Below are 20,976 nucleotides of genomic sequence, written 5' to 3'. Positions count from 1 at the left end.
TGAAGCAGTCACCAAAGCCATAGACAAGGGTAAGGTGGTTCACACAGCCTATCTAGATCTTGCCAAGTCTTTCAACACCATCCCCCACTCTGGAATTATAGATAAACTCACTAAACTAGGTATAAATCCCTATGTCACAAGATGGCTTGCCAACTGGCTCACTGACAGAACCCACACTGTGAAAGTAGCAGACTCCAAATCCGACTTCAGACCAGTGACAAGTGGAGTACCACAGGGTTAAGTCCTGGGTCCTCTCCTGTTTGGTATCTACTTCTCTGAAGTACAAGCTAACACAGAAGGTCTTTGGTTAACGAAGTTTGCAGATGACTGCAAACTAGGTGCCATAATCGAAACTCCTAATGATGTGGACATCCTACAAAAGAGCCTCACTGAGACAGATGCCTGGTGTCAAAGCCATGTCCTCAAGCTCAATGCCAAAAAGTGCATTTTCATCCCCTTTGGTAAAAAATCTGTACCCATGAACTACAACATAGGCGGTAGTATACTTAATACCGAAAGTGTGATAAGAGACCTTGGGACACAGGTGGACAGTAGTCTCTCCTTTGGTAATCACATCACCACAGTAGTCAGGAAATCCTTCTACGTGGCACACCGCATAACAAAAGGTTTCTCATCCAGAAAAAAAGAGGTCATTGTTCCCCTCTACTCATCACTCATTAGACCCATTATAGAGTACAACACCCCTTTTGGTATGTACCTCACAAGACATCTACAACAACTGGAAAGGCAGCAGAAATACCTCACAAAGAGGATTACCAGCCTCAAACAGATGCCCTACGCAGACTGTCTCAAAAAACTCCAGCTTTACTCCGTCGCATATCGCCTACTCAGAGGTGATCTCTGCCTAACATACAAAGTTATGTCAAACCCAGAGCTGTTGGACATGCTCCACTTAAAGAAATCCCAATCCCTCCGAGCTACACGCTCTGGGGACCTAAACCTTGTCACCACAATAACCACAACATGCCGGAGGGATAGATTCTTGTCCCAGAGACTTCCCATACTCTGGAATAAACTACCTATCTATATCAAACAAAGCTCCTCATTAGCACTCTTCAAGAAAAATCTTGATGACTGGATGAAAAATAGGAAATTCACCCCGGGGATCACCTCTGTGGCCCTGCTCGACAGTGGCACAGGAAAATAATTTTCTTGGGTGGCAAAAGCCAGGGTACCTTTTTGGCTGGGCTTGTATAGGCCCCAGGGCCGATAGCCACCTACCTATGAAGTTGTCCATTCTTATCTGATTCAACACATGGGATTGCTTCCCAAGCTGTCTTTCTGGGTGGTATCAGGGAAGAACATTCCTGAGTTTGGTGGAACAAGATCTGGACTGTATGTCCAGTTTATAATGAGTAACAAAGGTATGCATGGCAGACCAAGTTGCTGCATGCCCAAATGTCATCAGTGGGTAGCCTTTTAGAAAAGGCTGCAGAGGTGGCTACTGCCCTGGTTGAATAAGCCCTTTAGTTTGGACTGTAAATTTAAACCCGACTTAGTATAGAAAAAAAATACATTTTGACAGCCTTCTGAACAGTGCAACTTGCATAACATCTCTGCCAAGTCTCGATTTTGAGTAGGCAATTAAAATTTGATCAGATTTTATGAATTGTTTCATCTGATGAAGATAGAACCAGAGCTGACGGTGGACATGTATTCCCCTTTTTTTGAAAATTTGGGAAAAAACTCTGGTAAATCTATAGTTTGGTTTAAGCTTTTTATAGACACCACCTTTGGAAGGAAAGATACATTAGTTTAGAGAGAAACCTTATCCATGTGGAAAACCAAATAAGGAGGTTTATGTGAGAGTGCTTGTAGTTCTGAAATCTGTCTGGTACAAGTGATTGCGGCTAAGAAAATTGTTTTCCAGCTCACATATTTTATATCTATGGTGGCAGCAGGTTCAAAGGGAGGTTGAGCCAGAGCTTGGAAAATAATTGTAATATTCCATGGAGGGAGTGAGTCTCGAATGGGTGGACACAACAGAAAGGTTCCTCTGAAAAAGGTTTTTGAGAATTTTAAAGAAGCCACAGATGTATCATTTTGTCCAACAAGAAAAATGGCAATTGCTGCCAACTGAACTTTGATGGCAAAGTAACTACATCCTTCCTGAAAGAGTTCAGCTAAGAATTCCAAAACAGATGGTATGGGAGCAGAAAAAGGATAAAAGCAATATAGAAAAAGGAACAAAACCTTTAGCTATTGTGAAAAAGGAAAACTTTTTCCATTTCCTGTTATAAACCTTTTTGTAGCAGACTTTTTGGGAAGCTGATATGATGTCAACAATGGTATTAGAAACCTTAGCATCTCTGTCTATTGTCAAAATTGGAGAAACTAAGAGGCTAGTTTCATGGTATTCTGAGCAGAAGGAAGAAATCCAGATGGCTGAGATAGAAGATCTGGATACTAATCCAGCATCCAAGGCGGATGTAACAGGCAAGGCCACAGAAAGGGGAACCATATTTGCTGGGGCCAGAATGAAGCAATGAGGATTACCTTGGTCTTGCACTGTCTGGCTTTCTGAATGAATTTGTTCATGAGGGTAATAGGGGCAAGATATACAAAAGACTTGGAGCCAACTGTGGACCACAGCATCCCTTGGTGACTGTCCCTGTGGATGGATTAGGGCAAAGTAACTGCTGTACTTGTTAAGGTAGGAAGAAAAGAGGTCACAGTAAGGATGGTCCCAGTGGCTGAAAATCAAAGCTGTCACTGTTGGATTGAGGGATCATTTGTGAGCAGTTAGGGTAGTTCCATTCAACTTGTCCAATGGAAGACCCAGGGATGTGCTTTGCTAGAGAGGTCCTAGGGACCACAGGTGACGAAGAGATTTTAAGGCGTGGATTATAGCCAACTTCACTTTGACATTTATGTGCTTTGCTTTACATGAAGAATCCCACAAGCCTTGTACCTTTACCCCTTCAAAAATGCCCCCCAAGCGAAACCTGAAGCATTCATAGTTACCTTTTGACCTGGAGGCAGAGCTGAAAAGGGGAAACCTGAATTTGCTTGTATTCATAATCTCCAGAAGTGCAGTTCCTTTTTCACAAAATCCAAAACAGGAATATGAAAATCCACAGGATGCAAATGTTCAGTCCATGTGTTTTGTTTTAGAAACCATTGAATCATTCTCATATGTACCCTAGCAAGAGGAATAATGAGAGTCATGCAGGCCATGAACCGCAGGATCCTGAGTTATTCTCTAGATGAAGTCGGAGATTGGATTGAGAATCTCAGAAATGTTTTCAGACAAAATAATCAAGCTTTTCCTGCATCAATAAAGCCTTTTGTTCTTCAGGGTGTTAAAAGACATCCTAGAAAGGCAATCCTGTGTGATGGGGTCAAGGAGGATTTGTGAATATTTATCGGGAACACCAGATTTGCTAGAAGAGATAAAATCAGACCTGTGGACTCTTCACATCTGGAAAAAGACTCTGCAAAAACAAGTAAGTTTTCTTAACTAAGGAAAATGTGAATACCATTCATTCTGCAATGAGCTATCACTGGAGCTAGACACTTTAGAAACACCGTTGGAGCAGTAGATAATCCAAATGGTAGAAAACTAATAATGTGACCCAGACACAGAAAATCTGAGAAAGTTCCCAAAGCATTTAGCTATGGGAATCTGATATTATGCATCTATTTAGGTCCAATGTTACCATAAAGCTTTCCATGGAGATGAGAGATAACACTGTCTGAAGGGTCAACATCTTGAATTTTAGAACTTTCACATACAGATTTAGAAAGTAAGGATGTAGAACTGGTCTCTAAGAACACTCTTTCTTTGGTACCAGACAAATTCTGGAAAATAAGCCCTTGCCCCTTTGACTTAATGGCAATAGTTCTGTGACTCCAAGGGTGAGTAAGTGCTGAAGAACCTTAGAAAAAAATTCTGTTTGGTTAAGAGTGGGAAGGAACTCTCCTGAAAGGAGGTGTTTGCATCCACTACCAACTGTATCCCTCCTGAACCACTCTTAAAACCCACGGGTCAGTCGTAATCTGATGGCAAGGAGAATGCACAGAGCACCAGCAGAAGGGGGCAGATTTTGAAAGATTGGGGCAGGAGTGGGTGGGTGAAGGAAGGCTGGAATGGACATTTTGCAGTTGTTGACTATCACCTTTTAGGAAATGATCGTTGCTTCTTATTGTTCCCATCTTGATATCTGTTATTATTTCCCTGTCAGGTTTTAAAAAGCACAGACTGTTTGTTTTGTTTCTTAGATGTAAAACAGGATCTTAGAGATTTGTAAGGTATGTGTGTGTGTGTGTGTGTGTGTGTGGGGGGGGGGGGCTGAAAAATCTTGAAAACTCTGTGACTTAATCTCTCTTATGAAATCTTTTGAGGACCAGAGTAACATATGGGCTAAATAAAACATCCTTATCTAAAGGTGAATTCAAAATTTCAGACTTCACCTCATCGGAAAACGTTTTCTTATGTACCCAGGTATACCTCTCAAAACAGTATCAGAAGTAGAGGCTCTAGACATAGTATCTGCACAGTCATGCACACTCCTTAAAGCAGGTTTACATACTTGAGAAATGTTAGAAACAACAGACTGAAGACAGGCATTACCTTTGGGGAAAGGAGTAGCTAAATCTGTCATACTGTCTATATAAAAAGCACAACTTTCTGCACATGAATATGATAGTTAACACTTACATATATGCCAAAGTGGAAGAAGACAAATTTCTCTTACCACATCTGTCCAAAATCTACCCTCACTGTCCACAGTGAAAGGGTTGGATGATACTAGGAGCCCATTTCCTGCTTGCGAAGATACAGAGATTGCTGCAAGGTCAGACCTAAGATGAGAAAATAAGTGCTTGTTAGCTTGAGAAACTCTTTAAATCCTAACTACTTTTTGGGGGACTGAAGGTTGTAAATCAGGGTTGTTACAGGTAGCATTATATGGATCCTCTAAGGCTGGCACTAGTGGAGGAATCAGCACAGAATGAGATATATTCACTTGTAGTACATACTATCTCTCCTCAATACAGGGGACCATTTGTTCCCATTAAAACAATCCTCATTCATCCTGGCAATAATCTGAGAAAAAGGAAATTTCCTCCAAATGAGGTTGAGAGGCCCAAGTTTCCTCAGCATCAGAGATTTGCACTTGAGAATCTACAGGAGATGAAGCCCTGTCTTTGTGTATGTCAGAATCATCAGACATGTCCTCCTCAGGAATGTTTCTAGTGACCTGATATACAGGTACTATATTCAGTGCCCCAGGATTGACTTCCTGTAACAATGTTTTGGCTAATATAAGAAGATTATCTTTTCTTATAGATCTAATGTCTTCTGAAGAACAATGTTTAACCTTTTGTTTTTTTCTTTACAGGTATCTTTAGTGACCGATTTGAAGAAGGAATATCTGCCCCATCAAGAGGTCTCTTCTCCTGGACACCTCCCGCAACATCCCATGGTATGTCCCCATGCCCCAGTAAATATGGTTCTCCCACACCTGAATAAAACAGCTGAAGAAGATAAGGACTACACCAGAGGAAGACAGAGAGTTAAGCAAGAGGTCTGAGAAATGACTGATGGCCACTATAGAGTCACCCAATATCAACTGAGGCAAAGACTGAGCCTGCAGAGTCAGCAGTGGCTCTCTGGTAAGTTCTTTTTTCTTTCTAGGAACTCAAAATGTAGACCAGCAGAAGGAGGGTAAGAATCCATGCTGTGACTGACGAGGATGCTTTGGATGTATTCAGAAATGCTGGAACAAGAAGGTCAGAAGGTAAGTTTTCAAATAGTTTGCAAAAACAATGCACATACAAAGTCCCCAATATACTGTAATGGATAAGCACCACACTAAATTCCTCTCTGAATCCCCTTTAGAATAAATTTAGTCTGACATAAAAAAGGCAAGTACTTTGTCACTGTGTGAACACAAGCACTACATAACCGTAGTATTCCCTGCCCAAGAAAAATACTTCCCCACATAAAACGTTTGCATAATTGAGTAACAGTTTACATAAGCTGTACAATTTGTTCCAAAATAAGCACCCAAGTTAGCCGAGGCTAAAACAGAGGTTTACAACAAACACTACAGGCACATAAATCTAAAAAACAAAACAAAACAAAAACACTTTTTTAAATTAAAATAAATATAAATACATAATAATTACATTTTTGTGTGGAAGGGTGTCCTAAAGGGGACTTACCTGCCAGAAAAGAGCTGAAGTGCCAGCTACTGTTCTTCTGAGGCCCCTGAATTGCTTCTTCATGAGACAGAAAGGAAGTACTGGAGATCTTCCACTTTGACTGCTGATCTTCCCTCATCAGGGCTGACCAATCAGCAGTCAAAATGGAAGTGTGGGAGGGAGCAAGAGCTTTTGGGAGCTGGCCAGTTATTGTATCTTGGGCAAGACACAACCCATATAACCCAAAGCCTACTGCAGCAGTGAGAATAATGAATTTTTACATATCTTTTACAACTGAGGTTTACTTTATAAAAACAGCAATATGTGGCAACATATGATTATTACTGAAACATTTACACATTCAGGGGCAAAATAATATGTGGTCAAAGGCATTGTAGCTTAGCAAACACCCTTAGTGTATAATTACACAATGCTGTTGTTAATCATTGATCATGGTGAAGTACTGCCGTTACAAATACTGTTTCTAACAAATTATCCCTCTTTAATTAAACTTCATACAGTATACACTGACAGTCGTTAATAAGGAAAAAGAGCAATACATGTGCAAGGCCTGTTTATTTTTTATTGCTTCCTACCAACAGTCTGTTGTCAGGAGATCAAGAGCTGAGAAGGCTTATGGGTCTATCAAACTGAACTGTGCTTATAAATGTTGAGTAACTAGCACTTTATTTCACTATTATGATTCAGTAAACTGTCAGAAACACACTGCTTACCATAACAGCAATAGAATGCTGCCTTTTTGCCAGCTGTTGATGTAAAGATTTCTGCTTCTGGTTAAAGTTTTCATCCAGACTTTGCTTTACATTGAGGATTTCTGTCTGGATCTTTTCCAAAAGTGCCTCTGACTGCCTTTTTGTTAAACGACCAGAACTAGAAAGTAAATCAAAAGCTGTGTAAATATGACTAATTAGAATTACACTAACAAAGCATACACTAAGAGAACAACAGAAGTAAACTGATCTGCACTCCTACACCACCAAACCAGGAATATAGTAAAGTAATATTTGAAAGAATGAACTATGATCAGTAGAAGATATTTTTCCCAAAATGTTCCCATAAATCCCTTTTCTCTTAAAAGTATGCTTCTCATTTCTGCTGTAGCACATTTCAGTTCAAATCTTTAAATAAGAATGTAGCATCTGCCAACTGGTCAGAGTCATGAGGTTACAGCTTTGACAGTTAAAAAAGACAGACCACCCAGGGAGTACAAGTTGCCTGATCTTGGTGAGTGGATAGCCATCTGAAATACCAGGACCTACTAAAGAGAGTCCTGAAACATACAGACTGAATGGCCGAAAGATCAGACTTACATATACTAATTCCGAGATGCCATTTCCTGGAGTGGGTATATATAAGATTGGGGGGATATTTGCCCTTCTGTGTTTTTTTTTTCAGCATGTCGGCACTTAGTGTGTCGAGTGATGGCATTTCAATAGGGAGCCTGGTGAGTGATATGGAGGACTCTGCCATAGCATCATATATATATATTATGCCTGAATTAAAAAAACATAATTCCTCTCTAGCTCTGACAGAAGTGAGAGACGACACCAACTGATGATGTCTAACACAGCCACACAGTCCACATGGCACATACAGACACATCCATTTCAATTATTAATCAAATAAATAATGGCGCATGTGAAGTCTTGACTGTATCTGATCAAATCAAGGAAAGTAGATTAAGAAGACACAAGAAGAAGGAAGAATACTCATTTCAGCAGTATTTCAGAAAAGGAAGGAGGAGAGGACTGTGTTAAGCTCATAACTCTAAATTTAAAGGAATGGGCAGGAATCTTGGACCTGAAAGACCGCAAGGAGTTCATCTAACTCTTGTGCAATAAACCACCACGGGGGGGGGGGGGGGGTTGATAACAGTATGGTATTTAGATGTGTTTACTCTTCCTTATCACAACCTGTTCAGCAGCAATTGCACTGAACAAAGGTGTGCCTCCTCACTGGCAGCAAATGAACTAAACATATGTTTTTGTCCATGATGATGTTGTTCTTCACTAAATGATTGTTATTAATATCTTGTTTTTATTCACAGCTTATCTAGCTATGGTGGGTACTATGCTGGGTACCAGACTTCCAAATTTAGTTAACAACACTAAAGAGAAGGGCACAGTACTGATAACATGCAGCCTAAATAAAGGCTGGATATTTTTTAAAGGCAGAATAATGATTACATCGTCATAAATTCCCTTTTTCCCATTGGCTACATGGGGTTGGGGTGTCATGACAACTGTCACAGTCTCTTTTTATTCAATGCCACTCTCCTACCTTCTTTGACAGTCGCAGGTCTTCTTGCTCACAATCCATCCATCTATATACTGGACACCACTGTTTTCTCTTGCCTTCTTCTGGTCTGTACCAAATCTTCTTTGGCAGATTGTCTTCTGCTTTTCTGCACATGTGCTCAAAAGTACAGTTTTGTACCTACCATAAATGTAGATGTTCGAGTGTTCACCCTGCTGCAGTCATCACACTTGGGTTATCCTGTCGTCAGGTGGTACCGCAGTCGGCCGGATTTCTAAAGTCTTTGTCCGACATCGGTTGCTGTCACCTCATCCCTGACGTCAGCCTGCCTGGGGTACATATATTGCAACCGATGCAATTTTCTTCAGTTTTTCTTGCCCCAGATGTCAGGTGCCCCCAAAAAGGTAATCAAAATTAGTACCAAATGGTGTGAACACTGTACAAACACAAAATCCCTTCAGCTATAAGCAAATACATCAGTAAGGCATAGCAGAGATTAAGCCAGTAGATCAGAGGGGTTGGAGGGAGGGTAACCTGGACTGCAGCAGGGTGAACACTCGAACATCTACATTTATGGTAGGTACAAAACTGTACTATGTTCATCGTGTTACCCTGCTGCAGTCATCACACTTGGGTTAAGTCCCAAAGCTAAGGTAGGGTGGGGGTATCATAGAGGGTTAGTGGAGGCAATGAGGCCCTGCAGAACTGCAGTGGCGAAGCCCGCCCTGGACTTCGAATAAAGAGGTAAGTGATAGTGTTTTGTGAAGGTGTGTACAGAACTCCAAGTTGCAGCTTCTAAAATTTCCTTGGTAGGAACCCCCCTGAGAAAGGCTGTAGAGGTGGCTGTTGCCCTGCTAGAGTGGGATCTAATGGTAGGAGGAACTGGTTTCCCATGATGGGTATAACAGAACCGTATGCAGTGGCCTATCCATTTAGAAATGGTTTGTTTGGATATAGCCCTCCCTTGAGAAGCTGTAGCATAGGATACAAAGAGCTGGTCAGTTTTTCTGAAAGCCTTAGTTTTGTCCAAGTAGTAACAAAGCTGTCTGTGAATGTCCAAGGAATGCAGGAGTCTCTCACCTTTGTTCTGTGGATTGGGGAAGAAAGTGGGTAGGTGGATGGTTTGATTTAAAGCTACACTGGAAACCACCTTAGGCATGAAGGAAGGATTAGTTCGTAGAGAAACTCTGTCTTGATGAAAAATGAGGAAAGGTTCCACTGCCATTAGTACCTGTAATTCTGAGACTCTCCTAGCAGAAGTTATTGCCAGGAGCAGGGCAGTCTTCCAAGATAGGAACTGAAGGTCTGCAGAGAAAGCTGGTTCAAAGGGAGGTAACGTTAGTTTTTCCAGAACAAAGTTGAGGTCCCATGTTGGTGTAGGTGCTCTTCTAGGTGGTCTAATGTTTTTTTGCCCCTCTGAGGAACTGCCTTAGAAGAGGATGTGAAAATAAAGGTGGATTTGTGTTGTAGTGAGCTGAAATAGCTGAAGCATGGATTTTAATTGAGGAGAACGAAAGTCCTTTGTGCAATATCTCAGCTAAATACTGCAGAATGTGAGGCATATGAGGCTGAGTTGTGTCTTGGTCTTTAGCTTGGTTCCAGGCAGAAAACCTTTTCCATTTGCCCGAGTAAGTCTTCCTGGTGCTTGGCCTCCTGGCTTCCAGAATAACAACCAGAACTGCTTGTGAAAGAGGGGCTGGTTGGATGTTTAATAGATTTGCCTTGCAGCCAGGTTTAAGGTTTTTAGCTGGCTGTGTAGAATCTGTTTGTTTTGCTGCGTGAGCAAATGAGGTATGTGAGGCAATATCCATGGTGGGCTGTGAGCCATATTCTTCAATAGCGGGTACCAGTGCTGGCATGGCCAGTCTGGGGCTATGAGAATCAGTCGAGGTTTCTCCTTTTTGACCTTCAAAAGAACCTTTGTGAGAAGAGGTAATGGAGGAAAGGCATATGCTGTCAGGTTTTTCCAACTGAAGGAGAGAGCGTCCACTTTCCAAGCTTGATGGTGGAATGTCCTTGTACAAAATTTTGTCAGTTGGTAGTTTTGAGGACTGACAAACAGGTCTATATTCGGAAGGCCCCATTTTTGAGTTATCATTGTAAATATTTGTGGGTCTAGTTTCCACTCGTGGGGATCTTTGATGTTTCTGCTTAGGTCGTCTGCCAATATGTTTTTCTGTCCTGGCAGGAATTGAGCTTGTAACTGGACTTGGTAGGCCAGAGCTGTGTTCCATAAGATTATTGCTTGCCTGCAGAGGGGGTAGGAATGTGTGCCCCCTTGTTTGTTTATGTACCACATTACTGTGGTGCTGTACGTCTTTATTGCAAGTTGTCCTGGATGTAGTAGAGCCTTAAAGGCTGTCAGAGCTTTCTGTACAGCTAGCATCTCTTTTTGATTTATGTGCAGTTTTCTTTGTTCTGCAGTCCATAGGCCTTGAATGCATTTCCCTGTCATGTGTGCCCCCCAGGCATAGTCTGAAGCATCTGTTGTGATAGTTTGCCTGGTTGGGGGCAAGGTGAAAGGCTGATCCTTGTTGAGGTGACATGCCTGTGACCACCATAGAAATTCCTGTTGAAGGCAGGGAATGAGAGATATCACTGTGTCCAAGCTGTGGCTGTGTTGAGACCATACGCTTTTTAGGTACCACTGTAATTTCCTCATATGCAGTTTTGCAAATGGTATTATCAGAATGCAAGATGCCATGAAGCCCAAAGCCTGCAGAATTTTTCTTCAGTTAACTGGGTCTTTGTTGCCATTGTCTTGAAATATTGAGTCAGTTGTAGTTGCTTGTCAGGTGTAAGATAGGCCTTCTGGGCCGTTGTGTCCAAGCTGGCGCCCAGGAATGTCATTTTTTGTGAGGGTACTAGTTTTGACTTCTTTTCGTTTACTGTGTACCCCAGACAATTTAGTAGATGCCTCACAAAAGCCAGATGATGTAAGAGAATGTCTTTTCTTTCTGCTTGGATGAGGCAGTTGTCCAGGTATGGATATATTTGAATTCCTCTTTGTCTGCAGTATGCAATTACTGGTGCCAGGCATTTTGTGAAAACTCTGGGCGCAGTAGATAAGCCAAAGGGCAGTGCAGAGAATTGATAATGGGTTGAACCTGCAATTTAACGGAGGTATCTTCTGCAACTTTGTCTGATAGGGACATGCAGGTATGCCTCCTTGAGGTCCAACGTTACCAGCCATGCTTCCTTGCCCAACATGGGAAGTGGCTGCTGCAGTGTTAGCGTCTTGAATTTTGGGACTTGTAAGTAAGTGTTTAGAATTGAAAGGTCCAGAATTGGTCTCCAAGCATTGTCCTTTCTGGGTACTAGAAATAGCCTTGAGTAAAATCCTTGGCCTTGCTCTTGAGTTGGTACCCGTTGAATGGCTCTCATGGCCATGAAAACTGTAATCTGTTTTTGAGCCTCTGCCCTTTGATTTTGTGGCAAGTTTGGCATTCCTCTTTTCATTGGCAAGGTGTGAAAGTGGAATCTGTATCCTTGTAAAATTATGTCTAGGACCCATTTGTCCTTTGTTACCATGTGCCAGTTGTCCACAAAAAGTGCTAGTTTTCCCCCCAAGGGGGCTGACAAAAGAGTTTTGTTTGGCCAGCTGAGGTGCAAGTCATTGAGTTTGCCTTCTGGTGGGTTGAGACCTGTCTTCTCCTCCCTTCTGGGTTGGAGTGCCCCATTGGCGAGGTTTATACTGGGCTTGTTGGTTGTCCTCTGCCCCTTGGGCGCCTGTATTTACCCCTCTGAGGTCTGTCAGTGGCTGGAAAGGACCAGTTTTTGTTGGCCAGTTTCTGCTGAAGCGAGGGGGTTGTACCTGTAGGAAATCTTTGACTGTCTGCATTGATTTCGCCTTATCTTCCATTTTCTTTAAAACTTCTTCTGCTTTAACTCCAAAAAGAACATCCTGCTGTAAGGGAGCATCTAGTAGTTTTGCTTTAACATGATCAGGCAGACTTTGTTCCTTTAACCAGGCATGCCTACGTATAACTGATCCAGTGACAGCTGCTCTGCAGGAGGCCTCCAAAGAATCAAACCCACATTGTAAGGTATGTTTGCCCACCTGCTCGGTGGCGTGCAACAAATCCTGTACTTCTTTCAATTCATATTGTTGAGGGAGGGGGTTATCTTTTGTTTTAACTAAGCGATTAGAAATTGCTGATACTTGAGCATATGAAATTGACAATTAAGTGCTCTCATAGCTAATGTGGCTGAGGTGTAAACCTTTTTCCCCCACCTGTCTAGTGCTCTTGAGTCCCTCTCAGAAGGTACTGGGTTTTTAGCCATGGAAGCCTTAGCCCCCTTGGGACCCTGGGAGATAGTCTCTGGGTCAGCTACTGGGCTTTTGTAAAGAAATTTGTGGGAATCAGGTACTCTGTAATATCTGTCAGGCTTAGCCGGAGCAGGAGGTAGAGAGTCTGGGTTGAAACTGGATTCTAAATAGACATCATCCACAATGTCCAAAACAGGTGGGATGGCTAGAGGTCTGTGTTGGGGGAGTAAAAGAAACTCTCTGAGCCTTTTCTTGGAATCAGAGTAATCCTGGCCTTCCCAGTGAAAATGTTCCCTCATAGTGTGTAAAGTTTCCACAAAAGAGTAGTCTTCAGGAGGGGAAGCTGAGGGAAAAGAGTCCTCAGCATCAGAATCTTCATAAGGAGAGTAGGAATAGTCTTGGTCTTCAGAGGAATCCGAAGAAACAGACAGTTGCTCAGAGGAAGCAGAATCTTCCTCTAGTCTAGGCCTTTTGTCAGGAGGAGGAGGCTGTGAACCCCTGATAAGCAAAATCAAATCTTCAGCCATTTTGAGCATCTGTTTCTTAGGCATAGGGCCTTGAACAGGAGACTGAAGTGTAGTCTTTTTAGATTTAGAAGGAGTTTTCGACTTAGAAAACGTTTTGACTGTGAGAGTCATCGGTCTGAAAACTCCTTCAGAAACCGATGGCGTTTCAGAAGCACCGACATCCTTAGAAGGTAAATCGTCGGAATGGCCTGAAGTAAAAGACTGCGTCAGCCGAGTACATTCAGTCAAAATATCCGTAGCGGTCTTGGGTTCCAGAACTGCGGTAGTCAGGGGCTGCGTCGGAGCCTCACTGATAACCGGAGAATCAACCGAGGCCTCGGAATCGGACTTAGACCTGGGCTGTCGGTCCTTGTCCCTGGGCTTTTTGTGCACGCTGGTAGTCGGTAGCTCCGACAGCATGTTATAGTTAAATTTTCTACCAAAATAGTGTAGTGCGAAATCAAATCGTCTTTTAATAGTACGCTTATTAAACCTAGCACAAAAATGACAAGAAGTGACGTCGTGATCAGGGCCTAGGCAAGGTATGCAATAAGAATGAAAATCCTTATGGGGTATTTGCTTCCCACAAGAAATACAATTGTTACCTTTTTCTGACATCGGTCTGAGGCAAGAAAAGTTTCCCCAACGGGGTACTTAGCTTTATAGAAGGCTTCGGTTTGAAATTCGAATTCGACAATCTCAGGAGTCGGCCGACCGGCACTTGCGAACTGCTTCTGCTTCGGGCACCGCACGGCAAGAAAGACTGAAGAAAATGGCATCGGTTGCAATATATGTACTCCAGGCCCGCTGATGTCAGGGATGAGGCGACAGCAACCAACGTCGGACCAAGACTTTGGAAATCCGGCCGACTGCGGGACCGCCTGATGACAGGATAACCCAAGTGTGATGACTGCAGCAGGGTAACACGATGAACATCCACCATAACATGTTATCTTTGACCTTCTCTGCAACTGGAGCTACTTTGGCTTTTGCTTTGATGTCCTTATGTCTTCATTTGTCCGACCTGTCTCAGGCACTTAATTTCCATTCCCTTTAGTTTTCACAACTGTTCTACTTTCACTGCCCACCATACAGTAGTACTAGTGTCATCACTGTTTTGTACACCTTACCTTTTAACTTCTTTGGCATTCTTCTGTCACACACTATCCCTGACACATGTCAGTTGGCTGCAGCTCCTCTAATTCTAGCTTTGACCTCCTCATTCAGACTTCCCTTCTCCTCTACCACCCCTCACAGATACTTGATGCTGTTAACCTGGTCCACTATTTTCCATTCTATCAGTTTTCAGCTTATTCTGATTTCCCCCATCTGCTGCCACTACAACTGCCAGCTCATTATTATAATTGACTGCAAATGGGCTTATAAACCAAATCAAGAGAGCTAATGTGTTTTAATGCATGAAAAGGGTTAATGCTGTCTTTATTTTACTGCATGAAACCCATCTGTCTTTAGAAGCACACCTTAAACTCAGAAGGCATGGCAATCTACTTGGACTCTCTACACTATTTCAAGGTCCATGGAGAAGAGGGGTGATCAAGCTTAATAAAAGTTCTTTGAAGTTTACTTTGAAAAGCATCTGAATAAAAAAGACAAATATCTGGTTTTAAAGGGGCTATTGGATGGAAAATGTTAATCATTAAATCAGCCTTGTAACTCTACAGCATGATTTGGCAGGGATATGAAAGAACTTGAAGGTGTTTCAGGAGGTTACTGGGCAGGGGACTGCAATACAGCTTTGTCTAGGTGACAAATGCATTCTGAGCCCCAAGAATACAGGTCATCCCAGCACTGGGTACATTTATTAATAGGTTTACAGCTATTAAACCATTCACATTACATTCATGACATACTACAAGAAGACAGGAAAACCTTACACTTGGTTATTCTTTTTACCACAGGCCATATTCCAGGACAGATAATATAATAGTTTCTAAAGAACACAGGCATTTGAGGGATGGATTATCCACATTTCCTATTACTATTTCAGACCACACAATCATTTTTTTTTCTGTATTGGCACTTGGATGTGGTGAAGGGGAAAAAAATATGAAGGGCTAACAATTTTCTGTAAGGGAGGAGTGCTTAAGGAAATCTAGGTGAACCCTTTTCAGGGAGATACTGAAACAAGAGTGCCTTATAGCTGAAGAATATGACAGGGGCTGGAGAGTTCTTCACCAGTTCCTAACACTGATTATTGAACAATGTGAAGTAAGTCCTATGGGAGTGGCTCAGTGAACTTTAAAGGATATGCAAAAAGAACAACAGGCGGCGTAGACTAAGGCAATATGCCAAATCTTAGAAGTCATAGAAGTTTTGTATGCCACAAGAATGAAATTAGATAAGTTTTTAGTATACAAGATGGTTTTTACAAAAACAGCCCTCAGGATGAATTTTTAAACCATTCTGTCTTAGTCATAAAGGGTCCAGTACCAGGTAAATGGTTATTTCACTAGAATAATTCTCTGGTTGATTATCAGTTTTATTGGATTTATACAGTGAGAAATTCCTCCAAGAATGGGCCATCAGTAAGCATGTAGCTGCTTAAACAACAGGGCAAAACATACGTTAACACCTGATCAGCATTCTTATTTGCTGCTTTCCTTTACGGTTGATGAGGTGAGGTGATTAAAACTTAATTTCTTTCAGCAAAGGGGAAAACTGCAGGACAAAACAATATTCCTAAACAGATATATCAATCAGGGGTGATGCATGTATTGGCAACTTTGGTGGAGCTGGTCAATCAAGTTATAGCTACAGACAAAATCCTTAACTCCTAGGGCAATGCTACAGTTGTAGTGTTATTGAAACCAGGGAAGAACCCTTCCCTGCTTGGTACACACTGTCTTATTTCAAAGTTCAGTAAATACTGCATGCTTTTCACATCCATTCTAGAAAGTATAACCATTCTCTTACTACCCCACTTAATACATCCTGAAAAACAGGGTTTGTTCTAAGTGATATTACTTTGGACAACTTAATAAAAGCCTCTCTCATGATTGACCACAAATCCAGTACTATCAAGACTGAATGCAGAAAAGGCTTTTGACAAAGTAAATTAGTCATTCCTGCTGGCATTGATGAAGATGATGAGATTCCTATCCAGCTTAACATAGATGCCAAAGTCTCTCTACAACAAGTCTTCCATAAAAAACAAATTTGGTAAAAACCCTTCCTCAATGATAGCATTAAAAAAGGACACCCTCTATACCCTCCTTTTTCATCCTACAACTTGAACTTCAATCAATAGGTGTATGGCTCTTTGTTTCAGGTTATATGATAGGAGGTGACCAGATATGGTGATCTTGGTATGCACATAACCTGATATACCTAGCTGAGCTAGAGACAGAACTTTCAAAATTCTCTGATGATATTTTACAATTTGGGCTGCGTCAAGTTACAAGATAAACACACGTAAAACAGAAACAATAAATGTGAACTACATCCCATCCCAGGGTTTAAGCACTAGATTTGATTTCCTGAACTCAATTATCCAAAGACTTAGCCAGGGATTAATGTCTATGCTGCAAGATTTTGCAGCTTTAATACATACAGACATTACAGCAAAGATAAAAAAACATACTCAAAGATAGCAGGGACTCTGCCTATGCTTTCAGCAAAGGCTTCAAGCACTGAAGTGGTTCCTATTACTCCAGCTAAGTAGGGACTCCACCTTTGCTTTCAACAAAGGCTTCAGGCACTGTAGTGGTTTCTAAAAACAAACTAGGGAAATTCGAAAAACCAAGAAAGTATAAATTACCAGAAGTACTCCACCACTCTGGTACAAAATCCACACAAAGTTTATTGTGAGCGCTTTTGTTCACATTCAATAAAGGAACTTCTTCAGACCTTCCTTTATTTATTTACCGGAGTTGTGGAGTACTTCTGGTAATTTATACTGTAGTAGTTCCTATTACTCCTGCTATTTATGCCTTACAAAGTCTGCCAATTGGTCTGCCTATAGAAGTCTTCCTAATTATAAAAAGAATGGCCTCTTTCTTTTTATGACAAGGAGAGAAATCTAGTCTCACAGGAATTTCTCACAATTCCAGCTGAAGACGGGGGCTTTACCCTCCTAGACTTCAAGATATAAAGCAAGACTGTAAAGATAAAGAGTATGAACATCTCCAGAAGGCATATATCTCCATTTGGGAAAGTATTACATTGTTGCAAATTGGTGAGATTGTAAAATTCTATGAAAACCTTGTTAAGGAAAGCCAAGCCTAATAATAGTAACTTTAATAAAATAATTCTTGAGAGTTCATGAAACTAGTTTGGTAGAGCATTGAAATTACTAAGACAGAAAACTAAATTCACTACTAATTGGGCTCTCAAAGGATTTGAAATTAAAAATCTTTCAGCTTATGAGAAAACTCATAAGAAGGGGTTGAGGGTTGGTATAATGATAAAGGTGCTTACCTCACAGTAAAAAGGTACACGATTTGATTCTCACCTTTGAAAGGGAAATTAACTAGGCTTAAAATGGCCTACAAGGCCAGCTAGCCTCGTACTTACCTATGAACTGTGAAACAATCAGAATCTAAAATACTGGGTGTGACAAACCAAAATGCTGCCAGCCCAGCTAGCTGGAATTTTGTAAATAATTATATGTCACTTGAAAATATTAATATGATTTATATAAAAATGTGACACTGCCATCACAGCTATCTGGAATTTTGTAAATAATCATATGTCATTTGCAAATATTAATACGATCTGTAGGCCCGTCTTACAAATGTAAGAGAAGTATATGTTATGTGTATATTAAACTACTACAGCATAAATATGTATAAACTATATACCTGTGCAGATGTATGTTTTAATGGTAGAAGTTGGAATATACAGAGTTAATTTGCAAAACCTCAAGAAGATAAGTGGAAATGGTTTTACGATTCTGTTATCTCCGTTTCAGCTCAGAGCAGGCACAATTTCTAGAGTTGGAGGTCTTCCTATTGTCTTGAAACAGAAATAATTACTGTATTTATTTGAGACTGTCCTGCAATGTTGTTTTAAAATATTTCCTGTGATTCTGAACTCTGTTAGTCACTGTGCTGAGTTACTGAATATTGTCTTGTTCTTTCATTATTTATTATTGAATACATTTAAACCTTTAAATTGTGGCTGGTTTGTTAAGAGATACTTAAGGTTTTAGAGTACTTGCATATGTATTTGGTGATGCTGTATAGGCCACTCCAAATAGCCTTGGCTTATGTGGATAATAGTAACATAACACAGTAAGATTGGCCACCCTTTGGGAAGGGCCATACAGTAGCTGATAAGGGGTTCTGGTGGCAGTGATAACTACCTTATGGTCTGGGAAGAAGGGGGCATAGCTAGTAAACCTATGCCAGCCTTTCTCAGGTGTGTGTTTGTGTATAAATCAAATCTCAAAGTGTGTGTGTGTGTGTGTGTGTGTGTGTGTGTGTGTGTGTGTGTGTGTGTGTGTGTGTGTGTGTGTGTGTGTGTGTCAGCTACTTGGGCAGGGACACAAAGCACTGGATGGACTGAGAGAGTGCTGGGAGGACTTGGCTTGGAACCCTGGCTAAGGACTCAACTCTATAGCTGTGCCAATGGGGAGTCTTACTGGGGATCTGGAGAAAGAGGGAGAAACCAGCCCCAGACTGACTGTGATCTCTGTGTGCTCTTAAGAGAAATTGTACTTTACTGTGTATGTACTTGTCATCCTCCCAATGTGCATGTCACTCACTGGTGCTAGTGGTGAGAATTGCGGCTCCTTGATTACTGGGCCAGTGCAGGGACATCACACTGGGAAATACTTATTAAGGGAGACTCAACAGACTGGAATACACTTCATGTTAGTGCTGGACTGAAAATAATAACAGGACCCTGGCTGAGAAACTTGTGAAATCTATCCATAAGAAGAAAACATTTAATCCTTAAAAAAATATCGGGCCAACATGGATTTGATGGTGGGTGGTGTTATTTGTGCTAGCATGTCTGGCTGAGATTTTGCACATAATTTCAGATTAACCTATGTATTATTACACAAGCATGACTAGCTATGATATTGAACAAAAATGCACAGAGCCAGCAAACAGTGTCCAAAGTATGTAATGAATATTAAATCGTTACAGAAAAAACAAACCGGTTTCGGCAGGAAACCACAGCCTGATTTTATATGTGGGTGGATATATACCTTTGTTCACCAGTATGTATGTAACCAACACTGATGAAGGCTGTGGTTTCCTCGCTTTGTTTTTCTGTAATGATTTAATATTCATTACATACTGAACACTGTTTGCTGGCTCTGTTCTATATATATGTTTGTTGAGCCGTGCAATTGCCCTACGTGCTGTTGTATTTTTCTCCTGATTAGCTATGATATTGCAAATAATTCTTATATGTTGATTTATAATCTGTACTGAATGTTTTAAAGACTTGAACACTGTCCTTTTACATTTCTAACTGTGCATGTTTGTGAGGAAAGATTCTAAAGGCAAACTGTCTCAGATTCAGCTGATCTACAGATGATGTCATTGGAATGTTGACAGTTGCTATATGCCACAGCCAGTTGTGAGTTGTTCACAGATGTACTGTGCAGTGGATACCCAAAAGGACTCACCAATAACTGTAAGCCTTCATTTGATCTGTTGTAATAGTTTAGTTAGATCACAGACAGTGTTCTTTAGTCAGACAAGAAATTATAACTAATCAGTAAGATCAGAGTTTTTCTGAATGTTGGATTTCTATCCTTCAGTACTGGTTTCATTTTCTTGATGACTGAGTTCTGTTTGTTTATTGGGAATTTCTGTTTTATATTTTTAATCATTTTGCTCATTACTACATTGTGGCTAGTCAATCAGTGTTTTCTTTAGTGACTGGAGAGTGCTTATATTTGCCTTGATAACTTCCCAGACCACTCCAAAAGCCTGGGTCTTAGGTCATTTGCTACTATTTGTTTTAATACCTAATTTTCAAAAGTGGACACCCCTTTAAAAGGGCCTGAAGACAATCTGATTGGTGGCATCATTACCATATTATTTTGGGGAGGGAACACATCTGGAAATCTGTGTCAGGCTTTCCCAGACGTGTCTGAATGTGTGAGTGTAGCAGAGGTCTTAAACTGAGACACATTGCTCTGAACTGTGTAATAAGGAGTTATATTTGGGGTAGACCGAAGAATACAGTCCAGTGCCGGGCTACAGAGCATGTTCCTGCTGTGCTCTTAGGGGAAAATTGTGGACTATTACTCTTGTTTAAGTGACTGTCTCACACTGGAGTCAGTAGTGAGGATTGAAGCTTCTTAGATACTGACCTAGGATAGTGGGAGACATCACATTATTTAAGGGCATTTCAGCTGGATATTATCTGAACTTCACAGATGGAAACAAAGGAACATCAGGTTCTCATGAAAGGGGTATAAGACTTTAATTGAGAATGGCATTCATATACCAAATCTGTTTAAGACAATGTGGTACAGGGAAGTGAATATTCACATAATATCAGAGGAGTGGAGTAGAACAGTAAGACTTTCTATATACACTAGCAGATCAAGAAGGTGTTGAATTACTGGCTGGCAGTGCTTATTCAAATAAGCCTACTTGCCAATAAAATTGTTTTGTATGTTTCATATGGTACAGGCAAAGTGCTGGAGGTACAAGCAGGTAGTCTTAGGTGACTGGTAGCATAATTGTTGGTAGTGCACTGAGCTCATGGGTTTCAAACATTAGATTCAAACCATTTATAAATGACTACAACAGATTAGTTTACTCTAAC

General features: G+C 41.0%; 1 protein-coding gene across 1 annotated transcript in view; it reads right to left on the bottom strand.

Moving 5' to 3' along the window:
• Positions 1-20,976, bottom strand: part of EVC2 (EvC ciliary complex subunit 2) — a 1,983,677-nt gene that overhangs the window by 667,815 nt on the left and 1,294,886 nt on the right. Inside the window, exon 13 of the mRNA XM_044056208.1 lies at positions 6,903-7,059. Within this exon, the coding sequence (XP_043912143.1) occupies positions 6,903-7,059 (157 nt within the window). The remainder of the gene's footprint in view (positions 1-6,902; positions 7,060-20,976) is intronic.

The sequence above is a fragment of the Protopterus annectens genome, chromosome 14.part0, assembly GCF_019279795.1.
Source record: "Protopterus annectens isolate FY-2018-M chromosome 14.part0, PAN1.0, whole genome shotgun sequence".
NCBI lineage: Eukaryota > Metazoa > Chordata > Ceratodontiformes > Protopteridae > Protopterus > Protopterus annectens.
The sequence above is the reverse complement of the archived record's forward strand: the minus strand, read 5'-3'. Positions and strand labels throughout refer to the sequence as shown.